The following is an 11,483-nucleotide window of genomic DNA, read 5'->3' as shown; positions in this document are numbered from 1 at the left end:
TAACAACTTTTGTAGATACAAGTCAAAACTACACTGAAGTAAACCAGTGACGAGTTTTCCAGACGGTTTTTTTCCCATAATGCCTCAAGATATTGATCTGAAATTTGTTGTAGATCTGAAATTTTTTGTAGTGTGTATATCTTTATCAAGTACAGAATGCTAATCAAAACCGACTTTCATGGCAATATTTTGTACCCATTTTTGACAGAGTTATGGCCTTTGAACTTTGGAATGCCTCAAGATATTGAGCTGAAATTTGGTGTACACCTTTATCATGCACCGTTACAAATCAAGTTTGACTTTAATGGCAATGTATCCATATTTGGTAGAGTTATGACTCTTGAACTTAGGATATGTGAACATTTTCTGGACATGTATTCAGGGTGTGCACTTTGCGGTCGCCCGATTGCCCATGGTGAGTCAAAATAGCGTCAGGCAAGTCAAAACCGTATCACATGTTTCCCATCTGGCGACCCATCAATTTCTGTATTATGTATCAAAATGCAAATATCTAATGTTTGTAAGAGATCTGAAGTTATTTTTATTTATTGTTTTCAACTGGTTTCCTATTAGTATCTGCACAACCAAACCCATATAGGACATAATAGCGAACAATCTATCGAAGTCTAAAACCATTTGGAATACCTCGGCTGGTTTTGATTATGTATTCGGAAAACGTCGACCACGTAAATGTATTCGTAGGTTCAATCGGAACACCTCGGCCATGTCCGTCTGCTATGTTTCACAGAAAGATTTTGTTTACGAGCCTGAGGTTTTCCGAAGTTACATTGTGCTGGAACGTTTTCATTTCTTATGGAATATACCGAGTCTACTATACCAAACACCCAACTGTCACTGCGAACGATGTCAACATAGACTGCTGTCAGCTTAGCTTTTTTTTTTAATTCCTCGTCATAAGGCCATAAAAGCACCGTACAGTGCTGTCCTGTGTATCGGCGCACCTAAGCATTCAACGACCATTTTCTATGTGAACACTGTGAAATACTTAATAAAATGTCTCTCTCACCAGTGAAGCAGTACATAATCTGAAATACACTACAAATTGTTTTATGTCTGTAGTAAATTAACATTTTAAAATGGTGCATAAATATAGGCACCCCCTTGTGTCCAAAACGATTTGCATATCCGGTGATTCGGCGCAGTAGATGTGGATAGTTGACCCCGCTATTTATAGACTGCCTATGACCTTATTTTTAGCTCATAAAGGCTACACTATTGTCCCAAAATTATTTTAGTACTTTTTAAAATTTTGTCTTGTTAAAAATATTACTATAAAAATGAACGATCATACACGACCCATCTCGTGATCAGTTTCGGAAACGTTTTCTTGAGTGGCACAGTACTGCAGATGCATACATGTTCATTGTCATGCATGGCTAAGATGCCTACATGGATTTTATTTTTCTCAGGTATTGTACACACACGTGGATCTTATTTCGCTTTGATTTTTTACAATGTGTCATTATGTGACATTTGTGAACTGGAATGACGGTCAATTAAGGTGAAATTTTTTCGTTTTGTTTGCTTTTGTCTGTGTTTTCCTTTTCAATTTAAATAAAAATAACCGAATACAAATAATTACATTTATACTGTTTGCTATAATTTAAAAAAAATGCGGGAAAGGTGATTTCAGACTGGTTTTAATATTCTTAATATCAATAATATTCTTATTCTTATTAATATTCTTAATACTACGTGTTTATAAACACGAAAACAGGTGAATGATTTATTTTGAAATTAAGATATAATTATTGATAATTCTATAAAAAAAAAATTAATTGCACCCATAACAATAAATATGTTGATACTTAATTAACCATTAAAAAAGAAATTGAACTTTAATTCGTTAAAAACACTGACAACATGACACCTTCCTAAGCATACTTCAACAAAATATCAAGTGCGCCGAATCACCGGACGCACCGATACACCGGACACGGTTGTATTCATTTCAAGACCAAGCCTTGGTAAAACATTGCAGATGTTTGATTGTGTGGGTCCCGTGACAACATAATAATTATAATTTAATTACTACAGTTTGTAATATAATTTAATTACTACAGTTTGTAATATAACTAAAACAAGTTCTGTTTCCTTCTTTTGTGTTGTTATTATTGTTTGTATGATATGATAACATGTTTTTAAAGTGCAATTTAAGTAAGTTCTTTTTTTTTTTAAACGAAATTCAGTCGCTGGCCATTCAGAAGTTACACGGGCGAGTCAAAGTGTTTCTGTGAGTAGCCCGATTGGCCAGTCAAAAAAAAATCCCAAGTGCATACCCTGTGTATTGCTTTAGCAGTTCTCTCAGAATGCTTGTTGTATTTAGCAAAACCTTAATTGGATACAAGCACAAAAATATGTTGAAATGAAATGGAGTGCGTGTGCCTGTCTGCTGAAGAGGTTGATAATGGCAAACATTCACTCCTTTTGTTGAAGAAAAAATAAAATAGGTACAATGCTACAAGAAGGCCCCATGACTGAAATTCCATGGCTTGCCTTTTCAACTTTTGAATTTCACTTTGCTCAGACATATCCCATTTTACAGTCCAAATTGAAAATGAATAAGTGAGGCATTGTTTAAAAATATTTAACAAATTAGAATTTCACTTTGCTTAGTCATATCCCATTTGACAGTCCATGTTACCAAATGAATAAGTCAGGTGTATGTTTAAAAATATTCAGTAAATTGTTTGTCTTGCTTATTGCTAATGTATACTTTGCAGGGATGCGATACACATTTAAAGAAAAAGCTGAAATGATCTTTAAAATGCTGGAAATTCTAGACAATGTTTAAATAAACTTAAGTCATTTTTTAGTATTTTCGATCGAATCCAGTCAGCTCTGAGAAAAATAACCGATGCAGAAAGCTGAAAAGGGAAGTTATAATACCCGGTTTTATCACCTATGTTGCTAGACTGATAATCGGCACCATTACCCAAAGGCTATGTCGTCTTTTATTCCCAATTTTGGAGTAAAAATTCCCAGTGTTTTAAATTAAATACACATATTTTGGAATTAATTAACGTGCACTCATATTGACAATGCTAGATAACAAACATTTAATTTTCCTTCTCCCTCGCTACTTTCTATTACTACTGATCAAATGATCGACAGCTTTCATTACGGAAAACCTGTTCATTATACTCGCTGCTGCTATGGCAATCGGAACACTTCAGTCAGTAGTTCCAAAACATTCATTCGGGATCACTTGTAACTTCCAGGCTGCCAACATGATCGCATGTAGCGACATTCAAAATATTATTATAATAGTTGTTAATAAATGAAATTACTATCACTTTATCTTGTCTTTATTATAGTTATTATAGACGGAAATCTGTGTTTATTGCGATGAAATCATGTCATAATTGACTTAAAGTCTGAATGAAATTATTAACAACTACAATAAATTGCTCTCCTACCTTTAATTTTTGTTAGTATTTACCCACATTTTGTCGAGATAGAAATTTTGAAAAGTCCATTAACATTCTGAAAAATCGTCATGTCAGGCAAATTCTGCTTTCACAGTGAAAGGCAGAATAACATAACAAACAACAGAACGTCAACAAGGTAATATAACTGGTTTTATTAGAGCACAAATACCAACAGTTACAGTTTTAAAGGCATACTGTCACAGATTTAAGGACCTTATTTCTCTAAAAATGGATAATAAATAAAAAAGTTTTTGAATTATGGACCATTGCCATAATTCAATTATTTTTACAAAATATCATTAATAAATGGAGTATAGTGGTTATGAAGATGGTTGAATAAAGTACATTTAGGGACAAATCAAATTATTTTTGTTCAGGTAATACTTATGTTAGGTCATTAAATAGGTCAGTGATCTGACAATATGCCTTTAATAGTATTTTAAAGTAATTTAATATATCTGACAAACAGATACATTAATTTGAATAAGTACAAGTACATGCACAATATTACTGTTTTAAAAATTCTAACTTACAGAGGTAGTTTAATACGTTTTGCCACTGATTTTTTTTTTTAGTAAAACGACGCTAAAATTCCTAAAGTCAAAGCCATGGGCGTCAAGTCAAATTTCAGAAATAAAACCCTGTAATATAATGTCCTTGATAGCTTTTGGATATTACAATATTTATTTATCTTTGTAAACAATGTCATAGCATTCATGAAGTCTTCCCAGACAGCATGAAAATTGTAACAGGTCCTTCATTTCAGGAATTCATTTTTGAAAGTTGTCTAAGAAATTCAACCAAAGTTCGAGTTGGCCGACCTGTAAAAAAAAATGGTTTAATGACTGAGTGCATTGCTAAACATGTGAATGCTATCAATAACTCAACAAATACTGTGTCTAGCTACCGGCCTTGGTGGTGTCGTGGTTAAGCCATCGGACATAAGGCTGGTAGGTACTGGGTTCGCAGTACCAGCTCCCACCCAGAGCGAGTTTTAACAACTCAATGGATAGGTGTAAGACCACTACACCCTCTTCTCTCACTAACCGCTAACAACTAACCCACTGTCCTAGATAGACAGCCCAGATAGTTGAGGTGTGTGCCCAGGACATTGTGCTTGCATATAAGCACGAAAATAAGTTGAAATGAATTAATGTATCTAGCTTTCAGATGTCATTTGTCCTTATTAAACTAATTATAATCCTACTGAATATAACAAAATGTCTTTCAATTAAAATTTCTAAGTTATTATTAATTAAAACAATCTCACTTCCTCATCTTATAACAAAAATAATTAGTAATACATAAAAATATGTGAAGCTTTTAAAAACTTGTAGGTTTGGGGTTTTTTTTTTCCATTGCAATGTACATTTCTGTCATCATTTTGTTTAACACTTTGTACCACTATACAATGGTGAAAACATCCTGTCATTTAACTGATGAAATGGTGAATAATACAGCCAAAAAAAGCATAGATGTATTTCATATTTCAGGAAACAATTATTGTAGATGATATGTTCTAAATGGTTAACTCCTATAAAATATCTTCTTTCTTTTTCAACCAGTTTATTAATTACTGAAACAAATCCATTCACTCATAACCAGAGATCCCCCAAATAATTTCTTTGCATATATGTGCTGTATTCTGTGAAAACCAAAGACCTGTGAAAATTACCTGATTTATGATAAATACAAGCCCTGTGTTATTTTGCTTCTATTCGACTTGCATTTCTGTGATAAAAAATTAAAACTGTTTCTGCTATCACTAACCTGACATGCCTTTGCCAAGGTACGGCACTTCTGCTTTGTTCATCATAACACCAGCAATGTCCAAGTGAAGCCAGTTCTTATTGGTGACAAATTCCTGTAAATGAAACAAGCATTCTGAGAGTACTGCTTAAGCAATACATCCCTGCCTCCCTCCCCCCATTTGGTCCAACAAATCTCTTAATCTTTTATTAACATGACTGTGTGCCTCGTTAATAAAATAATGTCATGGATGTGATAATTCGCCATGTGCTGCTATTAATATACCTACTATAGCTGCCCCAGTCTGTTGTGTAAACACCCCCAACTGTATACTGTACATACACCATGATGTAATCAGTTTATATATGACGTATTTATAGATGTACTCCAGTGGGGATCTTTTCACAGTCTTTCAGATAGGTACATCAGGTTTCTTCCTGTAGCATTTGTACTAGTCAACATCATATAAGTTTTATGCCACAAGTTAACTAAAACGAAATCCATCTAACAATCTGTGGCATCAGATATAGGAAACTATATTTTAGATACATGTATAGTAGGCCTACATACCAATACCTTAAAACAGGTTAGGCCTAGGAATCATCCCCACTAAAAAAATATACACAATGAAATTATAAATTACATATGAACTCAATTTCTTTGCTTTACACGCAGTAGGCCTAGTTTAAGAGAGAGAAAACACTTTAGATACATGCTTTCACTCTCTTTATGAGTTATAAAGACATTCTATGATAGGGTAATCGCATGCCATAACAACATAAATAAAGTAACACTGCTTCAGGATGTCATAAGGCTCGGTCCACACGTCATTTGAGCACAGACACGAAAAGGTTAAGTTCAAGGGCCATAACTCTATTACAGTTGGGGAAAATCCCCATAAAAGTCAGTTGATCTATAACTTTACATGAACTATATATATATACATATTTACACAAAATTTCACCTCAATATCTGAGTTCACTAAACTATCTGTGGGACAGATGGACAGACAGAGACAAAATCTATGGGTAATCTATTTAAGTTTTCAACCCGAATCCTTAGAATTATTAGCAATTTGGTCAGAATATCTGTAGCCTTATTTATGTTTCAGAATTCCTAAATGGCGAGTGATCTGCAAAGGCAAGCGATTTTCAAATGAGCCTTTTTGGTGAATAATAATGAAATATATTTGCCAAATTCAACTTTTAATTCACATTTGGCGAATGACTGCTTAAATCCTGCATTTGTTTGATGACTGACTATTTACCAATGCCATGTCACCATTATTTATTTATTTACATCTCAAGTGAACACTCTCACAGTTTACAACTCTCTTAAGCCTGCCTTTCCATAAGGTGGTTTTCACTGCATGCCTAGCCACCTAGTGGTTTCTACCCACACAACTAAAACATTTCCATTGAGGCACTTTTATGATGCAGTTCCATCAATGTGATGTCATTAATTAATTCAGAGAAATGGCCATGTTTTTCTGTGAGTAATCATGGGCAATTCCACAAATGGTATCCCATGGATTTCCCTAGCACCCACATAGTTACACAGTCTGTAGAAAAACATATCATTATCAATGTAAATCAACTGATTAAATTTTTACCGCCTGGTGACACAGCTAGATTGCATCCCATCATCAATTTGCTTTGACACAAGAAGAAAAGTAAAAATGATTTGGAAATAACACAAAAATACTTATGTGCAATTTAGAAAAAAATCGGCTTACAAATAAATAATGTGTAGTAAATTCCAGTGTATAAAAAAGGCATTCCCTGTGGGACGGACTATACATGTAGTTGCACAGGTAAAACCACACTAAACGAAAGTCAAGCCTAAAATAATAATTCCTACAACCTTAAGAAAAGCAGCTGCAGTGCACGATCCCCCTTCTCGACTTTGTGTGCCGATGTTGTTGACATCGGCGAGGTCAGACTTGGTCACTTGTTTAGAGTAGTGTTTCATGAGTGGCATCCTCCAGACTCTGTCCCCCGTCCGAGCTCCAGCCTGAACAATCAAGTAAAGCCCGTAAACAATTAACATGAGGATACTACAGAAAAGACTATATATACTCTTCAAAAGAAGAAACGCAAAACCACATTGTCGTAACATTTGGAGAATTGATTTAACTACTGAATGGTGAGTCCGATAATTACCAAATGTTGCAGGATTGTTCACAATTCACTCTAGTCCATTGTGAGTAAGTGATAGGACACACCACCAAGGTCAAGGTCATCTGGAGTCAATACCGGGTGTGGTCTCCGCGTGTGTTGACAACTGCCTGGCACCGCGTGTGTTGACAACTGCCTGGCACCGCCTGCCCATTGAAGCAACCAGAGTACGGATGACGTCCCGGGGGATGGTGGCCCACTCGGCCTGCAAGGCTGCTGCCAGCTCGGGCAGGGCCTGGGGCTGTGGTTGTCGCTGTCGGAGGCGTCGGTCCAACTCGTCCCATAGATGCTCAATTGGGTTCAAATCCGGTGATATCGATGGCCAAGGAAGGACATTAATGTTGTTGTTCTGTAGGAAAGCCGTTGTGAGACGTGCTGTGTGAGGCCTGGCATTGTCATGTTGGAACACTGCGTTGGCGTTGGCCATAACTGGAACGATGTGTGGCTGGAGGATCTGGTCAATGTAGCCCTGTGCATTCAGGTTGCCCTGAACGTGGACCAGGTCAGTTCTGCCAGTGTGTGAGATGGCTGCCCACACCATGACACTATCCCCGCCAAATCTGTCCACTTCCTGCACGCAGTTTGCCGCATAACGTTCACCACGACGCCTATACACGCGACATCTTCCATCATGACGTCGGAGCAGAAATCGGGACTCGTCACTGAACCACACCTGTCTCCATCGCAGTTGAGGCCATTGTCGATGAATCTGGCACCACTGCAGTCGGAGTCGACGGTGTTGTGGTGTTAAGATGACACCTCGAACTGGACGTCTGGCACGAACTCCTACCTCACGTAGGCGGTTCCGTACGGTCTGGTCGGATATCCTGCGCAAACCTGGTATTGCTGCGGCTGTGGAGGTGGCAGTAGTCAATCGTTTCCGAAGGTGGCGTACCCGGATGTAGCGGTCCTGCCCGGGGGTAGTGACCCGTGGTCGACCGGATCTAGGGAGGTCACGTGTTGATCCATGTTGCTGGTAACGGTCCCACAGTCTGGAGATGGTGCTTGGGGACACATGGAATGCCCTGGCAACGGCCGTTCTGGATTCGCCTGCGTCTAGTCGGCCGATGGCATTGTTTCTCTGCGGTTCACTGAGACGTGGCATGTCCTGGATTGTCAACTGTCGGCCAGATACAGAGGCCAGGCAAGCGAACACCCTGCACTTTTATACTGTCGGTGTTCATGTTGCATGTGCAGACAACGCACGTGCAGTGGTGACATGGTTTGCATGTGGCTGCGTTTTTGCGAATATTCACATTTTGGAACTTTATTGTACAGTAGCTGCGTTTTATCGAATATAACCGTGGGAATGTGTTTGGGACATGCAATGACCGTATATTCACAAAGCATGAACCGGTAGGAAACATAAAATCGGAGTTATAACCCATTTGTACCCTTTTGCGTTTCTTTTTTTGAAGAGTATATCTGAACATGAGCACTAGTAAAATCAGCTTTAAAAATAAAAAACGAAAGCCTGAGGAATTTAATAACACTTATGACGACTTACCAGTAGAATAATTTGCATCAACTGTTGAAAATACTATAAAGTAAATGTCGGATTTGATGGAGCAACTTTTTGAAACAATAAAACTTCTCTCCTGTCATAAAAAGTTTACATATGTTTATTTGCTTTAACTATTGAACAATTATTTTATAAACCAGCTAAAGCAATACATGCCCTATACCGGGCCCAACACATTTTCGTATTTTTTAACTTAATAAAAAAAAAAATGGGTAAATCGCCATTAAAGTTAAACTTTACCTGTTACAGTAAATGATAAAGCTATACACAAAATTTTTGCTCATTGTGCAAGTCCAGAAAACAAATTTCTGTATATCCTTAGTTCAAGGGCCGTAACTCTGTCAAAAATGGGTAAATCACTCTTTACAATGAACAGCAAGTGATCTTTTATATACATCATCTCACAGACAGGACAGTACATACCACAGTCTTTGTTACACCAGTTGTGAAGCACTGGCTGGAACATTAAAGTTTGTTTTATTTAACAACACTAGAGCACACTGATTAATTAATAATTTTTTTGGATGTCAAACATTTGGTAATTCTGACTCGCAGTCATCAGAGGAAGCATGCTACATGTTTCCATTAACAGCAAGGGATCTTTCCCACAGACAGGAAAGCACACACCACAGCCTTTGATCAGTTGTGGGACTAGTGGCATCGTTAAATGAAACAAACTTTACTTTGATCAGTTGCAGTACACTGGTTGGAATGAGTAAAAACCGACAGAGTTAAATCCTGCACCTTGGCTTGAATGAGAAATAGCTCAGTAGGCCCACTGATCGTAATCGACCTTAGGATCCATGACAGTCATTCTTTGCACACTTGTTTAATAAATATAACATATCCAATGGTAATTTTTTGATATATGATACATTTGACAAAAAGTCCTTTTTATTTCTTTCATCTTTTAAAATTTAAACTTAATATTTTGTCTAGAATTATGAAAAATAAAAACATACTGACATGTAAACACTATCGTCTGTTGGTTATAGAATTTTTTTAACAGGGGTCACGGTTAGCAGACCAGTTTTTATTTTAATGTGGCAAAGCATTGTAATAATAAAACTAATTTTGAATTTGAATGACATTAGTATTCCAATGACGTCACTTTACATCTCCTTACAATAACACTAAACTGGGTACATGACGTTTCCCTTTTCAGAATGTGTTTTTGTTTGAATATTATTAATGCACCAAGATGTGTTTGAAAGAAGTGTTTTATTTAACGACGCACTCAACACATTTTATTTACGGTTATATGGCGTCAGACATATGGTTAAGGACCACACAGATTTTGAGAGGAAACCCGCTGTCGCCATTACATGGGCTACTCTTCCGATTGGCAGCAAGGGATCTTTTATTTGCGCTCCCCACAGGCAGGATAGCACAAACCATGGCCTTTGTTGAACCAGTTATGGATCACTGGTCGGTGCAAGTGGTTTACACCTACCCACTGAGCCTTGCGGAGCACTCACTCAGGGTTTGGAGTCGGTATCTGGATTAAAAATCCCATGCCTCGACTGGGATCCGAACCCAGTACCTACCAGCCTGTAGACCGATGGCCTGCCACGACGCCACCGAGGCCGGTCAAGATGTGTTTGAAGACAATCTTGTAATTAAAAAATTATACCTTATACGAAATATGGATTTTAAGTGAAATTACGGTAAGATGCGCTACATTTATTGTGAACGAAGCAAAAACAAGGGTGTGAAAAGTGACTGTCATCGACCACTGAACATCAGACGAGCACTAACAGGGTTAGTTCAGACTTATGTACCTTGTGTAGTATGTCCCAGGTCGGTGTAGAGTTGGAGAACACACCAGTCACACCAGACCCCAGGGAAACCGCCATTGCACCTGCAAAAAGAAACACAGCAGTTTAATTTCTAGGACAGCCATACAGCTGTTTATTCATGTTCGTTCATTCATGTAATACGAAACTTACAGACATCCATTTGGTGATCATAAAATGCTAAATTCATTATAAAAGTAATTATACCCAATTTTGATTGAAATCCCAAGTGTTCTTTTTAACAATTGGTACAGACTATCCAGGACATTTAGGTTTTTTTTTTATTATAAATACACATTCCTACTTATCATTACATTTATTCTAGTTCAGAGATGCTACAAGAAAAAAGAAAAGAAAGAAACAACTATCCACCAGCCATAAAAATAAAGTCTTAACATAACCGAGTACAATCATGTTAAGTGATTGAGCAAGGGAGACAACTACAATATCCAAAGTTACATAAAAATTATCACAATAATTCCTTGGAATTAAATGTCTCACTGACGATAAACTGATTCAATAAATAAAGAAATAATTAATAATGTAACACTCCGAATTGATTTAATTTTTAAAACAAATGAAATGTTAAAATTTAAAAACAAAAATGTAATAACTTTTTTTTATCATGCTTTGAGATGAACATTCACAGATGCAAAGTTTTATAAACCAAGCTTCATTGATCTGAAACTTATAGTTTGTGAGAAATGGAACAAAATGCAAATGCGTAACACTGAAGCTAAAAGCAAGAACCGACACCATCACTTTCACCTTCAGAAACAATACCTAT

The 11,483-nt window shown here is 36.8% G+C and overlaps 1 protein-coding gene across 2 annotated transcripts in view; it reads right to left on the bottom strand.

Annotated features, from left to right (window-relative positions):
* Positions 1-3,792: 3,792 nt before the first annotated feature.
* LOC121383925 (cytosol aminopeptidase-like) overlaps positions 3,793-11,483 on the bottom strand; it is a 31,224-nt gene continuing 23,533 nt past the window's right edge. For both annotated transcript variants that reach the window (XM_041514022.1, XM_041514023.1), the window contains exons 11-14: positions 10,682-10,761; positions 7,065-7,214; positions 5,223-5,316; positions 3,793-4,273 (exon numbers count right to left, since the gene is read on the bottom strand). In XM_041514022.1, coding sequence (XP_041369956.1) covers positions 4,215-4,273; positions 5,223-5,316; positions 7,065-7,214; positions 10,682-10,761 — 383 coding nt within the window. In that variant the 3' untranslated portion in view covers positions 3,793-4,214. The remainder of the gene's footprint in view (positions 4,274-5,222; positions 5,317-7,064; positions 7,215-10,681; positions 10,762-11,483) is intronic.

Source organism: Gigantopelta aegis, chromosome 10 (genome assembly GCF_016097555.1).
Source record: "Gigantopelta aegis isolate Gae_Host chromosome 10, Gae_host_genome, whole genome shotgun sequence".
In the NCBI taxonomy this organism is placed as follows: domain Eukaryota; kingdom Metazoa; phylum Mollusca; class Gastropoda; order Neomphalida; family Peltospiridae; genus Gigantopelta; species Gigantopelta aegis.
The sequence above is the reverse complement of the archived record's forward strand: the minus strand, read 5'-3'. Positions and strand labels throughout refer to the sequence as shown.